Source organism: Equus przewalskii, chromosome 21 (assembly GCF_037783145.1).
Source record: "Equus przewalskii isolate Varuska chromosome 21, EquPr2, whole genome shotgun sequence".
Taxonomy (NCBI): domain Eukaryota; kingdom Metazoa; phylum Chordata; class Mammalia; order Perissodactyla; family Equidae; genus Equus; species Equus przewalskii.
The window spans coordinates 17,291,978-17,308,999 of NC_091851.1; the positions used below are offsets into that span (position 1 = coordinate 17,291,978).

The window sequence follows — 17,022 nt, forward strand, 5'->3', positions numbered from 1 at the left end:
TCAAATGCCAAGGGAGTGAATATTGGATATTTCAAAAGTCATCTTAATTGTGCTTATCTTAAGCAGTAAATGTAAAGAGGTAGAAGATATTTTTCACCAGAACCCATCCAGTAGGTAATAACTTTGGAGGCTGCCATAGGGACTTTTAATATTAGGTTTAGTTGGAACAGAAGGTAGCAGGCCAATGCTGGAGTTTTCCAATCCAGGGACAACAAAATCCCTGATAAAACATAATCCACTATAAAATAAATAGTCATAATTAAATATCAGAGTTTTAAAGGGCTGTTAGAGTTCTGTTAATATTCTGTTCTGAGCTGTTTATACTCATAAGCTTCATATTCTCTACAAAAGACTTCTGCTTCAAGAAGATATTTTGTTTTCCAACTTTTGAGTAAATGTCTATCCTGTTTAGGTATTAACTAAGGACCTTGAAAGACACGCAGCTGAACTACAAGCTCAAGAAGGATTGTCTAGAGATGGGGAAACAATGGTAAATGTGCCACATATTCACGCAAGGTGAGGAATTTGCTGGTATTAAAGTATTATTTAGAATCAGGCGTTGGAGACTGTTTAAGAATGATAACCTTGTATTATAAAGCCAAAGAAATCAGTAAAAAGGGTATGATTTCTTTGCTGTCTCATTGGTCGTCACACTCAAGTGAACCCACTGAGAATTCTTGAAGATCATGACAGAAATAAACCTTTTCTGCCCAAATATGTTGATTTCCCAACCTGCATGCTTTTCTAAATGTTGATTTTGGATGTGTACTTATCAAGACTCTGCTGTTTAAATTTAGTAATCTGTGTAATACACTAAGTGGTGTGATTATATTTTGTTAAAATTACTAGGTTTCTACTAGACGCAGAGAGCAAATGGAATTTTGTTTTTCTTTAATTCATCTTTATTGTATTTTAAGATTTTAAATTCTCATTAGAAGAGGTAGCTGATCACCAGGGTTTTGTTTTTCCTTTCTAGAATTCATAGAAGACATTCCCTAACAGTTCTTGAATAAGAAGTTAGAAACTCAAAAGTTGCTGAATCTGTAGACTTTCTTTTTGGCATTGTTTTTTTCCTTTTTCCTTAGAGAACAGCCAGTGGTACAAGAAGAAAAGGGAAGATTTAGCATTTTTTATTTTTAAGAATGATTTAATTCTTGTGAAATTTCTGATGTGTAGGGATAATGTGGTTTGAGAATCCCATAGTTGCTCCTAAAAGGAACTTGTGAAAATACAGACAACCTCAACTTTCTGTTCACTTTAAATTCATAGATAAATATGTTCTTCTTTTTGTTTTTAGGGTTTACAACTATGAGCCCTTGACACAACTCAAAAATGTCCGAGCAAATTACTATGGCAAATACATTGCTTTGAGAGGGACAGTGGTCCGCGTCAGTAATATAAAGCCTCTTTGCACCAAGATGGCTTTTCTTTGTGGTGCATGTGGAGAAATTCAGAGTTTGTCTCTTCCAGATGGGAAATATAATCTTCCCACAAAGGTGATAATCATGTTCTTTAACTACTTCTTTATTTACCTTGGTAAAGAAGGCAAATCATTTTACAGAAAGCATTTCCCAATGTTTCTGAACATAGGGCTTATTTTTATTTTTTATTTTCAGTTTTTAAATTGTGATGTTGAAATTGTTAAAGATTTTGTTTACCTTGGTTCAGTTATCAATTTAAACGGAGACTGCAGCCAGGAAATCAAGAGAAGACTGTGACTTGGAAGGGCAGCAATGAAAGAATTAGGGAAGATCATCAAGTGTAAGGAAATGTCATTAGAAACTAAGGCCAAGATTATCCAGCCCCTTGTATTCCCAATTACTATGTACGAGTGCGAAAACTGAACAATGAAGGCTGACAGGAAAAAAATTGATTCATTTGAAATATGTGTTGGAGGAGAGGTCTGTGGATGTCCTGGACTATCAGAAAGACGAACAAATGGGTTCTAGAGCAAATTAAGCTTGACCTAGTGCTGGAGGCAAAAATGATAAATCTGAGACTGTCCTACTTTGGGCAGATCATGAGAAGGAAGGATTCTTTGGAAAAGACAATAATGCTGGGAAAAGTAGAAGGCAGCAGGAAAAGAGGAAGACCAAATGTGAGATGGATTGACTCCATAAAGGAAGCCATAGGCCTGAGTCTGCAGGAGCTGAGTAAGGCTGTTGAGGACAGGACATTGTGGACACCATTCATTCATAGGGTCACCAGGAGTTGGAGCCGACTTGATGGCACGTAACAACAGAACAGAAAAGAAAGAAAGAAAGAAAACATTCCTCTACCCACCTCCCAAAATTTACATTTTTCCAGCTCTAGATATATTTTTAAAGATATAAAGCAATTCTGATATACCCCTTGTTTGTACCATTCCCAAGAGCGATCATTATCCTGAAGTTAATGTAGATCCTTTCCATTCATATTTATATTTTGGCTTAATAGGAACAGACATCACGTTTTCTTTATTCTGCTGTTTGAAAGTGATATGTTCCTTTTTTCTTTAGTAACTTTTTTTAAACTATAGATTTTAAAACCATAGAAAAGTGTAGAGAATAGCTAACATCTGTATACCCACCATTATAAGTTAGTGAATATTAATATTTTGTGATTTTAGCTTCTTTTAACAAAAAATATTAAGTATGATAATTAAAGTTGAAGTCACTCTGTTCCCCGCCCTGGTTCCATTCACTTTGTTCCATCCTAGAGGCAGCTGTTATTCTGAAATTGGTGTGTATGCTTCAAGTGCACGTTTTCGTACTTGCCTATATATGTAAGGCTTGTTTTGTTGTGTGTATTTACATAAGGGTATACTGAATGTAACATTCTGCAACTGTTTTTTTCACTTGGTTATTTGGGAGTCTACCTATCTTGATACATATGTAATTCTTTCATTTTTACTGTTGTGGAGTATTCTGTTAAATGAATAGCCACTATTTATCCATTCTCCTGGTGGATGTTTGTGTTGTTTCCAGTTTTTTACAATTAGAAATGATGCTGCAGAGAGCGTTCTTGTTATGTCTCCTCAGCAAAGGAATTTCTCAGTTATAGGATATGCTTATTTTTAACTTTATTAGATGTAGCCAAATAACTTCCCAGAGTATTGGTCCCCACTTTACACCCCTACTGGTAGTATTAAGCAATTACCATTTCCCTATATTTTCATTAACACTTGGTGTGGTTAGACTTTTCAATTTTTGCCAGTCTGATGGGTATAAATTGGTATTTCATCTTTAATATGAACTTCTTTGATTTCTCTTATGGTTGAGCATCTTTTCACATCTTTATTGGCCATTCAGTTTCCTTATTGAATTTTCTGTTTATATCTTCTGTTCACTTTTATGTTTATCCTACTGAGAGTTCTTTATGTGTTCCAGATGCTAATCATTGATTATATTCATTACAGATATCTTTGCTCAGTCTTTGGTTTGTCTTTTAACTTTGTGGTGTATTTTTTGTTGTATAGTTTTACGTTTTGAGATGGTTAAATTAATCAGTCTTTTCCCTGATGACTTGTACATTTTATGTTCTGCTTAAGAAGGCATTCCTCACTTGAGCATTATACACATTTCTTACATTTTCTTCTAATACTTTTAAGTTTTGTTTTCTGTATGTAGATCTTTTGTCCATCTGGAATTTAATTTTGTGAATGGCATAAAGCTAGGGGTCTAATTTTTTTCTTTTAGGTGAAGAACCAGTTGTCACCATTTATTAATGAAGCCCTCTATTCCTACTGACATATAATGTTTCCTCTGTAATACACTGTGCTCCTGTAGACGTGTGAGTCTGTTTCATTTCACTGGTCCTGTCTCTGCTCTATGGAATTTTGTTTACATTGATCTTATTAAAACTTTTGATAAGGCGGGAGACTTGCAATATCTATTCTTCTTTTCCAGAGTTGCCTATCTCATCCTTGAACTTTAATAAATTTAACATTTATTAAATTTTTACTGAAATCAAAATTCCTAAGGCTTCCATCTCTTACCGGAAAAACAAGGTGTGTTAAATTCAGCTCTTGGTTCTGAATAATCAGTGGTGTTGATAAATGAGTGTTATCTCCTATTTGTCTGGGCTTACAGTTCAGGCACTGCCTTTAGCTTAGAGGCCAGAATTTAAATCCTGATTAAGTTGGATATTTTCTGTAAATAGCATTTGGTCAAGGTATTTCCACACCTACAATACAGTGGGTAGTAATGCAGACTTGTAAGATGAATGATAGTGTGAAGAGATTCTGCGTGGCTCTGCACTTCAGGGAATTGAAGTGATCAGAAAGATGCTTGTTCCAGGTGATCTCTGTTCCAGTCACTACTGTTGCATAACAACTCACACTAAAACTTAGTGGCTCAAAATAACAATCATTTTCTTACTTCTCCTGGTTTCTGTGGGTCAGGAGTTCAGGAGAACTGCTTGGCTGGGTAGTTCTTGCTCTAAGTCTCTTAGCGAGTTGTAGTCAGTTGTGGCTAGAGCTGGAACAGCAAGGGGCTGGAGTGACTGGGGCTGGCCAGGCATCTCTCCTTCATGTGGTCTTTCTGTGTGTGCTGGTTTTGACTTCTCACACACAGTGTGACAGCTGAGGACACTTGGTCTGCTCACATTGCTGCTGATAGTCAAGAGACAGGTCCAGCTGACAGGCAGAAATGGCTTTGCCTCTTTTGAGCTAACCGCAGAAGTCAAGCAGCATCACTTCTGTCACCTTCTGTTGGTTACAAAGTGAGTCACAGCCTCTCCAGATTCCAGGAGGGGGAAATTAGACTCTGTCTCTTGATGGGGGAGAGGCAAGGTTCTAGAAAGGCTCATGGGGAGATATTGTCGCAACCATATTTGGAAAATACAGTCTGCCACAATCTCCGAATTGGTAAATGCATCTCGAGGTCCGAACAGCAAACAAGTGACTTACAAAAACTTGAACGCAATTTACTTGTATGGTGAAAATTGCCTGTGGTACAATAGATATTATACTATACAAACAGTGCAAAAGGAGGCTAGATAGGAGAGCTGGAGATTAGAGAAGACCTAGGAAAGCCTTTTGAAAAGGAGAGGATTTGGGCTGGGTATGTGGGACTGGATGCGAGGGGGCATTCAAGGATTGGGAGGCAGCATGGGCGCAAAGGAAGAAACAAGTGTTTGGTGTGAGAGGTGAGTGAGGAGCCTTTCATACCCACAGTAGAAAGAGCAGTAGTCAAGTGGGACCAGCTGAGAAAGTGCCTTAAAAGCTTGTGATGCAGAAGGAAGTAGAAAGTCATCGCAGCTCTTAGTATATTTTTCTTTAATACCATTGTGAGACAAACTTTGGAAACAACATTAAATGAAGCATTTTAACTGGAATTTTCCTGAGATGTGATTGTAGTTTATCAAAATCTGAATGTGAATTAATCTTGTTGCAGTGTCCTGTGCCTGTGTGTCGAGGGAAGTCATTTACTGCTCTCCGTAGCTCTCCTCTCACAGTTACGATGGACTGGCAGTCAATCAAGTAAGCAATCAGACTATTAAATAAAAGGCAGGTTTTAGATCTCTCTTACTGCCGAGTAAATCTATAATATTCCTGTGTTATACTGTGATTCTTACCTGTAGACAGTGACAAAGTGTATAATAAAACGTTTGATTGAGTTTATGTGTTGAAATAATTGTTTTTATGTGAAATTTGTTTTAATCAGATTCCAGGAAGGATTTAGTGTGCAAGTATTATGTCCTTTTGCTCCTGAGAAATAGTTTTTTTGTGTGAGTCATTGAACTGGGTGTAGACCATAAGCAAAACTGCGTGATTCGTTCCATTATGAGCTGTGATTGAAATAATGTTTCGAAGTTTTAAAATAAGGAATCCCTTAGAAATGGGCATGTTTCATTTCATGTTCTCACTATCCATGAGGCATTTTACTATAGGTGTTTAAAAAAAAAGGCTGTATTTTTGCAAGTCAGATAGTTTTCAGTGTGTGTGTCTTTTTAATCCAACAATTTATTCCATTTTTTCTGGCTGTAGTCTTGTAACTCATCCCTAAATATAAAATAATGGCTAGTTTTGAAGTCAGAGTGCTATCCAGGAAACCTGGCTGAAATAGGAGATGGTCTTAAAAAACTAAAAACCTAGGGAAGAAGTGAGGTAGATTGCTACCAAGCCCTGTCCTAGCTTCTCCTCCTTTGCCCTGTAAAAACCAAGATCAACATAGATAATAATTGACTGTGCACTATGCTAAGATCTTTACAAACACTCCATTTTATAAAAGAAGTGTTTAAGACTCCTAAGTGTGATTATGTGCCCTATGAGTGGGGGAGCCTGGTTTCCAGGCCACATCTGTAAGGACTTTCACCACTGAAGGAGGTGATGAGGGCCTCAGAAGTGCTGTAATGTTCACAATAGCATAGATGCAGAGAAGATCCAGGGTAATTTAATTATTGGAACAAAATCTCTTTGCTTTCATGTAAAAACAGCAGACAAGGAAATAGGTTTAAATATTTTAATTGGATTTGAATGATGGTCTCCTAATATTAGAAAATCAAACTTAGGGGTAGATGATTGAGAAAGGGAGGCCATCTTGAATCTTTAAAAGTAAGATATTGCTCAAGTTCCTTTTAAATGAGTAAGTTATAGTAAAACTTTGTTCATGCATGATTAGTTTACATAATTGTTTTATTCTATCAATATGTAGATATATAAAATGACTTTTTGCTCTAGAAGAAAGGTCTCCTTCCTGTCACATATAGTAAATTCAATTTCTTTTTTTCCTAAGGCTTAACTTGGGGTGGCTATGAGGAATTACATTATTGTTTCTTGACTAGTGCATTGAAGCATTTGGATGCACAAGGTGACAGCCTTACAGTGTCTTTCAAAAGCCTTAGAGTTGCAGCAGTCCCAGCTCTAGGACTTCATTTGATGAAAACAATCATGATATGTGCAGAAATAGCTTGCTGAAAGTGTGCTTTCCCAGTGTTGATGGCAAAATATTGGGAACAGCCTGAACATCTGAAGAAAATATTATAAGGAGGATGGTACAGTGGATTATTGTGTACCCACTAAATAAGATATTGCAGGACAGTATTTTGAAATGACAGCAAAAAATGTTTACAGTATATTTAATGATAAAGCAGGTCATAGAATGTTATCTAGTATACAGTGCTGACTTTAACTTTGTTTAAAAAAAAGAAAAAGACTACTGGCAAGAAATACAAAAACATGTTGAGAGTGTATTCTCTGGGAAATGAAATTAGAGTAATTGTTATTTTTTTCTTTCTGTTTATCTGTGTTTTTATAATTTTCTAAAGGTGACACAGAGAAATACATGTTAAATGAGAAAAGTCTAAAAATCTAATTTTTTAAAGGAAGACGATCTTAACGTGTGTCATTCTGAGACTTCTTATTGTGGTCCCTCAGTGTTTGAATGTGCGTTGAGGACGATGGTGGCAGGTAACCATGAAACAGCGTTTGAAGTAGTGCAGGTTAGGTGATGCTAGTGCCTGGCCACGACGTGAAAAGAATTGGGAGGCTAATCCAGATGTGTGATGAATGTATTCCAAAGTTGTTATTTTAATGTTCAATCATTATACTTATGTTCATTATTTAAGTGATTAGATTAAAAAGTTTTAAAATAATACAGATAATGTTTTTAAAAACTCAGTCAGTATAGAGGGCCACAGTTCCCACAACTTCTTGTTGCCTTATGCATAATTTGTCTCTCTGTCTCTCTCTTTTTTTCGCTGGGAAAGAGTGGCCCTGACCTAACATCTGTTGCCAATCTTCCTCTTTTTTTTTCCCCCTCCCCAAAGCCCCAGTACATAGTTGTATATTCTAGTTGTAAGTCCTAGTTCTTCGATGTGATGTGCCGCCACAGCCTAGCTACTGACAGACAAGTAGTGTGGTTCTGTGCCCGGGAACAGAACCTGGGCTGGCGAAGCGGAGTGTGCCAAACTTTAACCACTAGGCCATCAGGGCTGGCTTGCCTTATACATAATTTTAGGTAACATTCTTACATCTCTTTGTTCATTCGCTTTACTCATCCAGTCTGTGAGTTGAGCATTAGGGATGTACTTGCTTTCACTTCTCCCCCTTACACCTCTAGACTTTTCTCAGCTATGATGTTGCTTTTAAACGGTCAAGGTTTACCTTCTGTTTTCTAGTTATAATTGCCTTCCATGTTTTATTTATAGGTCTTGTCTAACAAGAACAATAGCATTTATATTTTTATGATAATGGAAATATTGTTCAACAGAGTCATATAAGGTGATCACATGCCAAGAAAAGGAAATATAATTTATGTCACTGGGTTGTTTTTTGCCCCTCAGAGGAAATGATCTAAGTGTTAAAATCAAAATGGATTATCTTTTCTTATACTCCACTGAATTATCTTATATTTTAGTGTGTTTCATATTTGGACTGTAATTTTGTCACTTTTCCCATTCTTTGTAATCTTTTTTGTCCATAGTGTCCTGAAACAGTCAGAGCCCATCTAATTGTGTCTTCATCCTGCTTGACACGGATTGGTCCTTTTCTTCTAGAGTTGTCTTCAACTGTAGAATATCTGTTTTCTCTCTTTGGGCTTCCTATCGGAGGCATTCATTGGATTGTTCATCTGTCTTTTAACTTTTCCCTCACCTTTGTTTTCTTTGTGCTGTTTTCTCAATTTCTTTGGCTTTTTCTTGTATCCTTCTATAAATGTTTGATTTTTATATATGTATTTTTAATTTTCCTGATCTTACACTTGTTTTCCAATGGTTCCTTTTTTAGTAGCTATTCTTGTTTTATGATGATAACATTTTCTCAAAAACTCAAGGCAGTTTTTTGTTTTTAATGCTCTTCTCCTTCCTGAATTATTGCCATTTCATTCTCAAATATCCGATGAAGAATGAGAAATTATTTGGAGTAGGTAGGATAGATATCCTTTGCTATTTTGTATGTAAGAGTTTTTCCTCACAACTAGATAAGAAGGTAGGGTTTTGACCATCAAGTTTTGCTTTCTGAATGTGTTTTGAATTCTAGTTAAGCTCCTCAGATGCCAGAATGAGGAGGGGGCTTTATTCTTGAGCTCTAGTATCCTCACTGGACGCCTTAGCTCCCCTCAGAGAGAGGATGGTCCATTTCCTCAGAACAGTGCCCTGGTTTTTGCCAGATGGTAAAGCCTAATGGCTTTGCTGGAATGCCCTCATTCCTCCCCTACCCACCTGTCCACCCACCTTCCAGGAAAATTCTGAACAGCTCTCTCTGGCTTATCTTTCAGTTGATTAACCTGTTTTCTTTTAGCTATCCACTTCCACTCTCCATTCCTGACAATTCCAACTTAGAAATGTGTCTAGCAGTCTGCTAAGAACATTGGCTCCCACTTGTCTTGTACCCTTGTAACTTTTTCCTGTGTGTATTCTGGACTTCATTTTGTTTTATCTATCAATACTTGCCCATTTGCTGTTTTCTAAAATTTCATTAATATCTCATTTGTTGATGACACCTCTGCATGCCCCCAAACTTCCCTTCACTCATTTAGTAACTGTCATTTGGTGGACATTTTGGAGGGAGGGTAGGCAAATGCAGGCACTCATCCTGCCATCCTTAATTGGAAACTGCTGAAGTAATTTTAGATACACCATTGAACTTCTTATTTTTACTTATCTGCCCTTTATCTAGCTCAGCACCGTGTGGACCCTGAATAATATGTTGAAAAAATAACCCAAAGTCATCAGATGTACTGACTGAAAATGATTTAACCCTTTAGGATCCAAGAGCTGATGTCTGACGATCAGCGAGAAGCAGGTCGGATTCCACGGACGATAGAATGTGAGCTTGTTCATGATCTGGTGGATAGCTGTGTCCCGGGAGACACAGTGACTATTACTGGAGTTGTCAAAGTCTCAAACGCTGAAGAAGGTTTGGTATAACTCTTTCCTCATTTTGATTGTCCCTCAGTAATTTGTCAGCCTCTGTCTTTTCTCTTTTTAAGATACTGCTGAATCTCTACTAATTTAGGAAATTCCTTGTTTTTACATAAGGTGAAACTTTTCCTCCAAAATAAATGTTTATTTGTAGCTCACTGTGCCTTTCTTTTACATTCTACTTGAATCTTTGTAGGGAAAATGAAAGTACCAATTATTTGTTATTTTGTGCTTTGAAATTCACAGGTTCTCGAAATAAGAATGACAAATGCATGTTCCTGTTGTACATTGAAGCAAATTCTGTTAGCAATAGCAAAGGACAGAAAACAAAGGCTTCCCAGGATGGGTGTAAGCACGCAACAATGATGGAGTTCTCACTTAAAGACCTTTATGCCATCCAAGAAATTCAAGCTGAAGAACGCCTGTTTAAACTCATTGTCAAGTATGTGTGAGGTTATCTGAAGTTTTCTTACAAATGTGCATGTTGGGGGTGCTCTTGGCTTAGTAACAAAAAACCAGTTAAAATGGTTGCAAACTATTATTCATGGGCCAAATCCAGCTCACCACCCATGAGCTAAGAATGGTTTTGACAGTTTTTAGTAGCTGAAAAAAATCAAAAGAGGAATATTTCATGACCCACAAAATTATATGAAATTCAGATTTCAGTGTTTGCAGATAAACTTTTATTGGAACACAGTGTAGGGGAGGAAGACATTTCCTCTACCCTCTCTGGCTGGAGAACGAATTAAATTCACATGAGGCAGAATAGCAGGAGAAAATTAAACAAAGCTTTATAAGATGTATACATGGGAGAGGCTCAGGCAAGCTGAGCAACTCGCCAAAATGGCTGAAGCCCCCACCTTAAATATCATGTCCAGCTAAAGACAAAGAAGGATGTTGGGGGTGGGGGGAGTCAGTTACAGGAGGTTACCAGAAACAGGAATAAGATTATTATGCAGATTTAAGTCCTTGCATTCTGTATTGATAGGAGTTTCTAGAGATAAGGTCATCCCCATTCTTCCTGGCACAGAGAGGGAGGCACCTTTATAGATGGAGATTTCCTTTACAATGTAAATGTCTCCTAACAAAGGGCAAGCAAGTTCTACTTTTCAGTTGCTTTCCTGTCTGCAAAGTAACCAGGCCTAAATAATCATCATACCAAAGAGACATATCTTGGGGTGGCCAATTCCAGGCCCCCACAACAGCCACAGTCATTCATTTATGTAGTGTCTGGCTGCTTTTGACCTGCAACAGGAGAGTTGAGTACTGACAACAGAGAACCAATGGCTCATAGATATTTACTGTCTGGTCCTTTACTGGAAAGTTTGCTGATCTCTAGTTTAAACAATATTTACTGTGTCCCACAAGAAGTTGGTTACTCAACAGAAGAGTAATGGGACTGTGAATTCCAAAGCGATTTCAGTTAGTTGTGTGTATATATGTAGGAGGTGGGTTAAGTTTTCTTATTTTATTGTGGTAACATTCGTATATAACATTAAGTAACTTCCAGGTAAACAACATTATAATTTGACATCGGTATATACTACAAAGTAATCACCACCAAAAGGATTTTTACTTTTAAAAAGCAGAGAAGATTCACTTAGAAATCATTTACATTGAATAAGTATTTCATAATGATGAGGATTATTTTAGGCTGTTTACCTTTAAAACTGCAGATGAGAAGGAAGCTCTGAGGACTGGAATTAGCTTGCCCTTTGATAAGAGACATCTGCATTTGTGAAGGAAGTCTCCATCTGTGGGGGTGTCTCCCTCTCTGCACCAGGAGGAAGGTGGGATGGCCTTATCTCTGGAAACTCTTAATGGGGAAGGCAAGGACTTAAGTTGTTTACTGTCTGGTAACCTCATGTAACTGACCCCCCCCCAACATCCTCCTTTGTCTTTAGCTGAAGATAATAATTAAGTGGTGGCTTCTGCCATTTACTTAATCTGGTTTGATTCTTATCTAAAAGTTATTGGACCACCCAATAACCAGAGCCTACCCGCACTGATACCATCTTAACAACTCTTTTTACATATTCTTTCCTTTGTCTTGTAAAGAGATAACTCACATAACTATGCCTTAAATTTAGCCTTACTCTCCACCCATGTTTGCAGCATCAGCAGCGGTGGCAGCAGCAGTTTCTCCTGCCCGTGGGTCCTGTCCCCACACAGCAGCTCTGGCTGCCCATGGGTCCTGTCTCCATGCCAGCAGCAGCAGCAGTGGCAGCAGCAGCTCCTCCTGCCTGTGGGTCTTGTCCCCACACAGCATCTCTGACTGCCCATGGGTCCTGTCCCCATGCTATTCCACACTAGTCTCTAAATAAAAGAACACTACTGCTAGACCTTGAGAGTCCAAGAAATCTTTCTTTCGACTCCTTGGCTCACCGAACCCACATCAATAATATTCTTTTATTTCCATGTTATTGCCACGCAGTAGAGAAGAATGAAAGTAGAGGCACTTTTGCTTTAGAGGTGAGGAGGTTTTTTGAGGACTAAGTTGGAATCCTGCGTTAGCCACTTCCAGTGTGATCTGGGGGACCTAATTTCTCCTTCATTTTATCACCTTAAAATGGAAATTATAATACCTACCTTAGAAGACTGTTTTGAAGATTAACTGAGATTTTATAATGTAGCTAACATAATTAATACAATGTGCTGTTATTTTGATAGTTTTTTGACAATTTTTGGGATAATTTTGAAGAAATAGGGGAAACGAGAGTGACCAAATAGTAGCTGTACCTAAGAGAGGTAGAGAACTGAGGTTTTGAAATGCATTGTATTAGAAAAATTGATTTTGTCATGCTTTCCTGTTTATCTAGGCTGTGGGCTCCAGGAGAATTTGACACTTTTTCTCTCTGCCTATAATATTTCAATTAGCTGACTGAGGAAAGTATAAGTTCCTCAGGAGTTCTTTGTCCTTATACCCTCAGAGACTTTCTGTGAATAGATCGCCATCAAACCCACCCTGGGAGAGGGTGCTGTGAGCTAGGGTGGGAGTGTGATAGGTGATGGTGTGGTGAGGTCTGTGAGCAGGGGCTGAGGAGCAGCTGGATTGAGGATCAAAGTACCTCTTTGATTGGTTCCTCATACCAGTTATAAGTAAAAATGAACGTTTGCAGTGCTCCTTCTTCTGCCATACTTGTGGAAGATGAGTTAGTACCAAAATCTTGGTTTTCTTCCCACAGTTTGCTTTTACCTTTTAGTTCTAAGTTTGTGGTTTCAACATCAAAACTAGAGTTTCTCATGGTCCTCCGTTTGTTAATCTTGCAGGGATTGGCAAACTAGGCAGGCTGCCTGTTTTTGTAAATAAAGTTTCATTAGAACACAGCCCCATTTACATATTACATGTTACATATCATTTACATATTGTTGATGGTTGCCTTCACGCAAGTTGAGTAGTTGTGAGCAAGACAATTAAACTGAAAACATTTACTTGCTGGTCCTTTAAGAAAAAGTGGGTTGACCCTTGCCAGGTTAACAAAAAATGAAGGACCATGAAAGGAGAATGAAGAAGACAGTGGAAGGTTATATTTTAGTTGAGGTTCCTTCAGGATCAGTGATTTGGGTAAGCGTAGAATATTTGGGAGGTGATTCCCAGAGATACTGGTAGGGGAATGGTGAAGTAAGACAGAGAAGGAATGGCAGTCAATGTATGTGCCTTAATGAACAGGTTACTACTGGCATCCGGGGATTAATCCCTCTGAGGCCTCTGGGACACTAGACTGTGTAGAACTAACCTCGGTATTTTTCCACCTAAGGGTCTAGATTTGGGGCTGCTCCTGGGAACATTAGCCACCCCAGCACTTCCAGCCTGCCCAGCCTGTCTGCTGACGATGCTTCTGTGGCCATAGAGAGCCATTCAGCAGACACGTGCAGTGCTTGCTAGGAAGCCAACAGTGATTATGCAGGAACATGCTGAACAATGAGTGCCAAGGGCATGTGGCAGGACATCAACTTCTGGGTTTACATAATTAAAAGGGGTGATGATTCTTAGTCTCCTCCTGATTGTATCTCTTCCACCCTGTTCATTTTTGTTTGTTCCTTGTTTATACAATTGATAAATATAAATATACTTTATATTCATATGTGGTCCTATTTATTCTCATCCTTTGAATTCAACTGAAAAAATGAGATTTTATCTTAAAATATTATGTACTCAGTTCACTCTTTAGTGTCCGTCTTTCAATGACTTGCGTGCACAGGTCTAAAGATGTTTGTTTACATAAAATACAATATAATTCTGTATCCTATAGTGGAAGATCATAATTATGATGCATTTTAAAGGTTAGTAATGTAAAAATATCAACAGTTTACATGGTTACTTTAAAATGCTTTGCAAATATCCTGTCTCCCTTACACAGGCACAATTTTTAGAGCATTCTTCTCTTTATAGATTAACCAAGAATTTTCTGTTAGAATAAAATTTGTTGAGTTGTTTGAGGAGATGCAAATTTTTTATTTTTGTCTCTTTTTGATGCTAAATAAAGCAAGTTAAGCAAATTGTAAAGTATATCTTCTAATACATCAATGAAGTGTAAATTAGAATTTATAAGTTGTATTCTGTTTTTCAGCTCGCTTTGTCCTGTCATTTTTGGCCATGAAGTAAGTATTTTACTTCATTTTTGCTCAAAAATATATAAAATCGACAATGATAAAATATAAGTAGTTCACAAAAAATAGCTAGTTTCTGTTGGCCAGTTATGCATATTTTAATATGACTCGTTGTGCTCCGTAAATAAATGATGTGAAAGGCAAACTACAGCCCCTTGTAATGAAAAGCTGCTTACTGACTAAAGTTAATAGGAATGGGCTTTTTGAAGTGACTCTGGACACTGTAAATGTTAAAGCAGAAGCTAACAAATATTTTTCATTTTTGTGGAATGGATTCATGCCTTGTCAGGTAGGTCTTCACTCAGCGACTTTTAAGATACTGCTCTGATTTTATGTGCTTTCTAGTTTTTGCTTTTTAATCATTTACATTATAGAAGTTTATGTTATTAGACTTACTTTCCTTAGAAAAGGAGTAAAGTTCAATCACACTTTGAAAAAAAACCTTGAAACAAATAAATGTTGTAAACATAGAAGGAGGAGCAGGAGCAGCCCTCTTGCTAGTCATCTTTATGTCTTTCTCACTTCCGGTTTTTCTTTTCTTCTTCTTTCACACTTGAGCTTGTTAAAGCAGGTTTGGCATTAGCGCTCTTTGGCGGAAGCCAGAAATATGCAGATGACAAAAACAGAATTCCAATTCGAGGAGACCCACATGTCCTCGTTGTGGGAGACCCAGGCTTGGGAAAGAGTCAGATGCTACAGGTAGGAGGTCAATCATTTAGTATTTGAGCTTTTGCTTATAAAATGCGTGAATTTTCTCAAAGCACATAGTGATTATGCTCCAGAGGATATAGTTTGTCTGGCGGGATAAGTGAATTGGGGTTTGTGTGAGTAGTATGTAACTTGTATCTGACCAACCTTTCAAATTGAGCCAGTCGTCTGTCACACAGGCTGCACGGGCATGCTGATGTGTGGAGACATCAACCATTATGAAACATTAGCCATTTCTCTAACCCCTTCTTTTGTATCCAGCATTGCTTGGCTAGTCTTTGTTGTTGTGACCTTACCTATGAACAGAGCAGTTCAAGAAAGTAAAGCAGGGTCCTCTATTCTCTCTTCACACAACTGCATGCATACTGTACTGGGCTTTAAGAACAGTCTGATAAGGGTAAGAGATTGGTCCATATACATCTCTACTGCATCCGAGTCCAAAGCAAGGCAACTTCTGTGACCAGTCCATTGTTGGTCCCCAAGAAGTTTCTGCCTCTGCCAGTCGGAGCCTGGTGATTCTTCCCTCCAGGGCTTATGATGGCCCTAGAAGTTGCTGCTTGTTCAAATGCTTATGGTTTCCTTGGAATGACACTGGAAAGCAAGACATAATGTCCTTTCTAAGAATGCCCATGTTCTCCCTCCATACCCCCTTGCCCGATGTAGAAAAATGTGACCAGACCAGGGGCTTCCTGGCTCTTTGGTAAATTTTAGTCCTGTGGCCACTGAATCTTTGTCCAAGTGCTGGGAACCCTGGCTGCGTGTCAGAGTCACCTTTGGAGTTCTTTGAAAATACTGTGGCCTACCCCAGGCCAATTGAATTAAGAGTCTCTGGGTTAGGGTCCTAGTGTCTGTGTGTAGAAACCTCCATAGGTGATTCTGATGTGCAGTCAGGATTGAGAACTGCTTTGATCTAGTCGTACTGTAAACCCACTGTCCTTCGTGACAGAGTGATTCTTTATTTCCTGTGATTGAGTATTAAGCCAGTCATTTTAATTCCTAATCTGACATTTAATCCATGTTTCCATATTTTGTTCCTAACTGGACATACTTTTTAGAAAAAAAATTCTGTTCTGTGCCCTTGCTACAAGCCTGACAACTAAGGCACAGAGTACTCAGTTGTAGGCGAAACAAAGTTGATGATAAAAATGATGAAAAATAAAAAATAGCCAGGATATGCATGCAAAGGGTGCATGTGGGGATCTGAATTGTTACAGAGTTCTTTTCTGTCCTTTGTAGCATTGTGTGTCTGTGACTTTTGCATTGCAGTCACGGGTTGCTGAAGGACACGGATATGTTCTGAGAAAGGCGTCACTAGGTGGCTTCGTCATTGGGCCAACATCATAGACTGCCCTTCCACAGCCTAGGTAGCATAGCCTACCACACACCTAGGCTCTATGTACTACTCTTAGAGGACCAACATCATATACATGGTCCGTTGTTGACTGAAATGTCATTATGTGGTACATGACTATTGAGTTTCTCTCTCTTTATTACTCATCACCTTTGGAATTGATCACAACAATATTAAAGCTGCTTATTCTGAACTGAATATCAAAGATGTTGCTTTCGTGGGTCACTATCATCTCTAAAAATAGGTACCCTAAAAAGGAAGAGCCAAATAAATGAGGTTACCAGTGGGAAGAATATAAGAGCCTTGGAAACTAGAAAGTGGCTGCAACAAACCAATCAGCACATGAAAACCTCAAACAACAGTAATTAGAAGTAAAATAGGAGCTCAGTATTGGCCTGATAATAAAAATTATAGCTGCCACTTAATTTGGCATCTACTAAATTGCGAGCACCATAATTTCATGATTTCACTCAATCTGCGTAACATGAGGTAGGTGGCATTCATGTTTT

At 38.1% G+C, this 17,022-nt stretch overlaps 1 protein-coding gene across 9 annotated transcripts in view; it reads left to right on the forward strand.

Moving 5' to 3' along the window:
- The window catches only part of MCM8 (minichromosome maintenance 8 homologous recombination repair factor), a 59,505-nt gene that overhangs the window by 7,303 nt on the left and 35,180 nt on the right, over positions 1-17,022 (forward strand). For all 9 annotated transcript variants that reach the window (XM_070587893.1, XM_070587890.1, XM_070587891.1 and 6 more), the window contains 7 exons: positions 413-516; positions 1,298-1,496; positions 5,376-5,461; positions 9,687-9,838; positions 10,090-10,285; positions 14,415-14,445; positions 15,013-15,153. In XM_070587893.1, the coding sequence (XP_070443994.1) occupies positions 413-516; positions 1,298-1,496; positions 5,376-5,461; positions 9,687-9,838; positions 10,090-10,285; positions 14,415-14,445; positions 15,013-15,153 (909 nt within the window). The remainder of the gene's footprint in view (positions 1-412; positions 517-1,297; positions 1,497-5,375; positions 5,462-9,686; positions 9,839-10,089; positions 10,286-14,414; positions 14,446-15,012; positions 15,154-17,022) is intronic.